General features: G+C 37.4%; 1 protein-coding gene across 6 annotated transcripts in view; it reads right to left on the reverse strand.

Annotated features, from left to right (window-relative positions):
* Nucleotides 1-729: 729 nt before the first annotated feature.
* The window catches only part of SCN3A (sodium voltage-gated channel alpha subunit 3), a 78,663-nt gene continuing 75,709 nt past the window's right edge, over nt 730-3,683 (reverse strand). For all 6 annotated transcript variants that reach the window (XM_006921141.1, XM_006921137.1, XM_006921138.1 and 3 more), the window contains exons 25-26: nt 2,430-2,700; nt 730-1,925 (exon numbers count right to left, since the gene is read on the reverse strand). In XM_006921141.1, coding sequence (XP_006921203.1) covers nt 730-1,925; nt 2,430-2,700 — 1,467 coding nt within the window. The remainder of the gene's footprint in view (nt 1,926-2,429; nt 2,701-3,683) is intronic.

Genomic DNA, 3,683 nt, shown 5'->3' on the forward strand with positions numbered 1-3,683 from the left:
AATTTGCACTTGCTGAAACAGAATACTTTGCATAAAAATAATCTTTTAAAAATTAGAGGAGACTTTACAGGCACATAACTGTTCAGATATAAACAAACATAACAGACTAAAACACTTTCAAAATTAAAGTCATCTAGAAAATGGAAGTACCTGAAATTGTCGACATTAGAATTTTGTTTCTGGTTTTGAGCAAGAATTTTACCTCTTGGATAAAACGTTTTTGTTTGATTATTTGAGAAACTTTTGGAATAGGAACGCAGGATTCTTATAAACTTTTTTTCTCAACTTAAACCTCGTTTACAAAAATAGTGGCGTAGTATTATGAATAAACTATGAAATAAAGACCAGGGAAATCCACTAGAACAAATTTTGTAAAAATATGGCAGATACAGAAGTTAAAAATAGAGTGGGTTGCAAGTACTGTACTAAGGGTGTTTGGTGTAGTTACATTGATCACTTTGCACAGCTATCCCTACAGTCTAGGTAGTCGTTGAGTTTCTCCTCAGCAGTGTCAGCTGGTAATGAAAACAGCAACCTTTGTCAGTGTTGATACCCTGACTCACAGAGTTGTAGAGACAGAGAGGTCACTGTCTTGTTATAGGCACTGACCATGAGTATTTGTTTAAACAGTCAGTTTGGCATAGACCTTCTCTGGGAGTCAGTTGACACATAGACTTTACCTTCGTAGGCTGTAAACAATTGATCACAAAGATAATTCTTTGTTTCTTTTTACTTTTGATTTTCCCTGACCTCTATCCCTTTGCTTTCTTTTTCTGGTTTGTCTTTCTCAAACTTTTCTTTGTCTGGCTTTGTTACACTATCGTAGGAAGGAGGTGATGTGGTAGAGGAACTTCCATCTGTTTTTTCTGGGGTGGAGTTCCCATTTAATTTGTCAATAATCATGTCTTCTTTTATAGGTAAGTCAACCCTCCCTTTGATTGCCTCTTTACTGTATTTACTTGACACATTTTTTAACCTTTGCCTTAAAAGATAACATCTGAAATTACGCTGAATGATAGCAGCAGACACCTCCTCTTGTTTGCGTTTCAAAGTGGTTGTGATGGGCTCATAGGAGACTTTGGAGGGGTTCGATGCCATGAATCGCTCTTCCATCTGTATTCGAAGGGCATCCATCTCTCCACTCTCACCCAAAACACGCTTTGTAAAGGCAAATAAAATGTCAAGGCAGTGGATCCGGTCTCCACTGACCATGGGTAGATCCATGGCAATGAGCTGGACTTTGTTTGGTTTTGCTATGAGAAGAGGAGGGTCCAGGGCAGCTGCAAAATCAGAGAGCTTGGAGAACTCTATAAACTGAGTGGCATCGGGATCAAACTTCTCCCAAACCTCGTAGAACATCTCAAAGTCATCCTCACTCAGGGGCTCTGCACTTTCTTCAGTAGCAACACTGAAGTTCTCCAGGATGACAGCGATGTACATGTTCACCACAACCAGAAATGATATGATGATGTAACTGACAAAAAAGAAAATCCCAACAGATGGGTTCCCACAGTCTCCTTTAACTGAGCTTCCAGGGTGAATTGTGTCAGGGTCACAGTCGGGTGGTGCACTGTTGAGAATAGGTGCCAGCAATCCATCCCAGCCAGCAGACGTGGTTATCTGGAACAGGCAGATCATGCTGTTGCCAAAAGTTTCAAAGTTGAACATGTCATCAATTCCAGCTTCCTTTTTAACATAGGCAAAGTTGGACATTCCAAAGATGGCGTAGATGAACATGACCAGGAAGAGCAGGAGGCCGATGTTAAACAAGGCGGGAAGGGACATCATCAGGGCAAAGAGCAGTGTGCGGATCCCTTTTGCCCCTTTGATCAGACGTAGGATTCGGCCGATCCTGGCAAGACGGATCACGCGGAACAAGGTAGGGGACACAAAGTATTTTTCTATCAGCTCAGCCAGAAACATGCCTTCGGAAAAATACAGAAAACAGATAAGCAGTGAATATCTTAGGCTTACATGAATGCTTTATCTTTGCAAGATCTATGAAAACAACAAATTTGTTATGAGTGTAAACCTTTGCTAAATATTTGGATCTACTCCCTAATTTAGCAATTAAAGGTTATAGAGTTTTATATAGTTATTCTATAATGTCATAAGCCAATACGAATTTTTGCAAAATTCAATAAATCTCAGGGTATGGCAATTTAAAATTATACATACCCAGCTATGAATAGTTATCCTCACATATGAAATGTGCTAATTACAAACAAAGATTATTTCTGATCTCTCTGTATATATTATTTCCTATTTTTGAATACCAACATTCTTCGGTTAGAGGAAAATGAACAAGAATGTTAAACTTTAGATCTACACACATTATAATTCTCATATCTGATTTCCATGTTACATAGCTGTCAGGCCTTGGGAGACTTTTCTACAAGTGCACCTCTCTGTAATTAAAGCATTCTTACCTACGATGGAGAGAATTACCACCACAAAATCAAAGATGTTCCAGCCTATGGTGAAGTAGTAGTATCTGAGGGAGATAAGCTTTAGCACAAACTCTCCAGTGAACAGGACAATGAACACAAGGTTGATCCGGGACAAAACTAGAGTCATATATTTGCTCTGGTCATCAGTTTCAACCATCATGGTGACCATGTTCAGGCAGATGAGGATCATAATGCTGATATCAAAGACTTGTCTGGTTACAAAATCAAAGACCATTCCTTGGAATTTGTTCTAGAAAAAGAGAAGAGAGAGAAGGTTCATATGCATATTTCATAAATATTAATCTAGTAAAATTGCAGACTGAATTCTTTCATATATGGCCATGAGATGTGTACCCTTTTCACATTATCCCCAAACAGCCTGTGTGTTCCATTTCTCTTCATGTTTAAAAAAGAGAAAGAAATGAAAGAAGTCATATGACAAGAACAAAACATAATTGGTTTATTAGATTCCATGGGAAGATGAACCTGAATAAGGCATAAAGTGGTGGCTAATAAAATGTGTGGGCTTTGCATGATTTTAATTACTATGATAATTTTTACAAAAAGTAATGACAGCTAATAATATTTACAAAGTAGGTTAATATAAACAGACTTTTAGATGGATGACTACCCAGATTGATTTATCAATATTTTCGGATCTGATTGATAATATCTTTTTTTCCATCTCTCCCTCCCTCAAAATATGTCAGTCATTTTCTATTTAATTCTACCTCTTCTAACAATAATATTTAAATAACCTTCAGTAAAGTAGGTTTATGTGCTTTTGTATATCCTGTACCTCCTCCTCCTTCCCCCTACCCAGCTCCAACTATTTTCAAAAATATGGTAAAATGAAGTCATTTATAGGATTCATGAGAATTTGTCAAGTCCCAGTTCTAGCAATTATTGTCTTTGTGACTTCGGACCTCAGTTTCCTTATTCCTTACTCATCCAACAGGATAGAGGAGTTTGAGTACAGCTCTGTGAGTATAATATATCGTTATTATGCCTTCCTATTATGAAACTCTACAGAGTATGCATTCTGAATAAGTCTTAATTTTTTTTGTATATTTGGTGAAACAAACTACTTTGATGACACCCTTTTCCTTTCTAAAAAGTTTATTTTCTAGTCATAAGAATAAAGAGAACAAATAGCATAGAGGGACGCCATGGGTGTGGGATGGGAAATCTGGAAAACTCAATCTACTTAAAAGGACAAGAGGGTGCCATATA

The sequence above is a fragment of the Pteropus alecto genome, unplaced genomic scaffold (assembly GCF_000325575.1).
Source record: "Pteropus alecto unplaced genomic scaffold, ASM32557v1 scaffold3, whole genome shotgun sequence".
NCBI classification, from domain to species: Eukaryota; Metazoa; Chordata; class Mammalia; order Chiroptera; family Pteropodidae; genus Pteropus; species Pteropus alecto.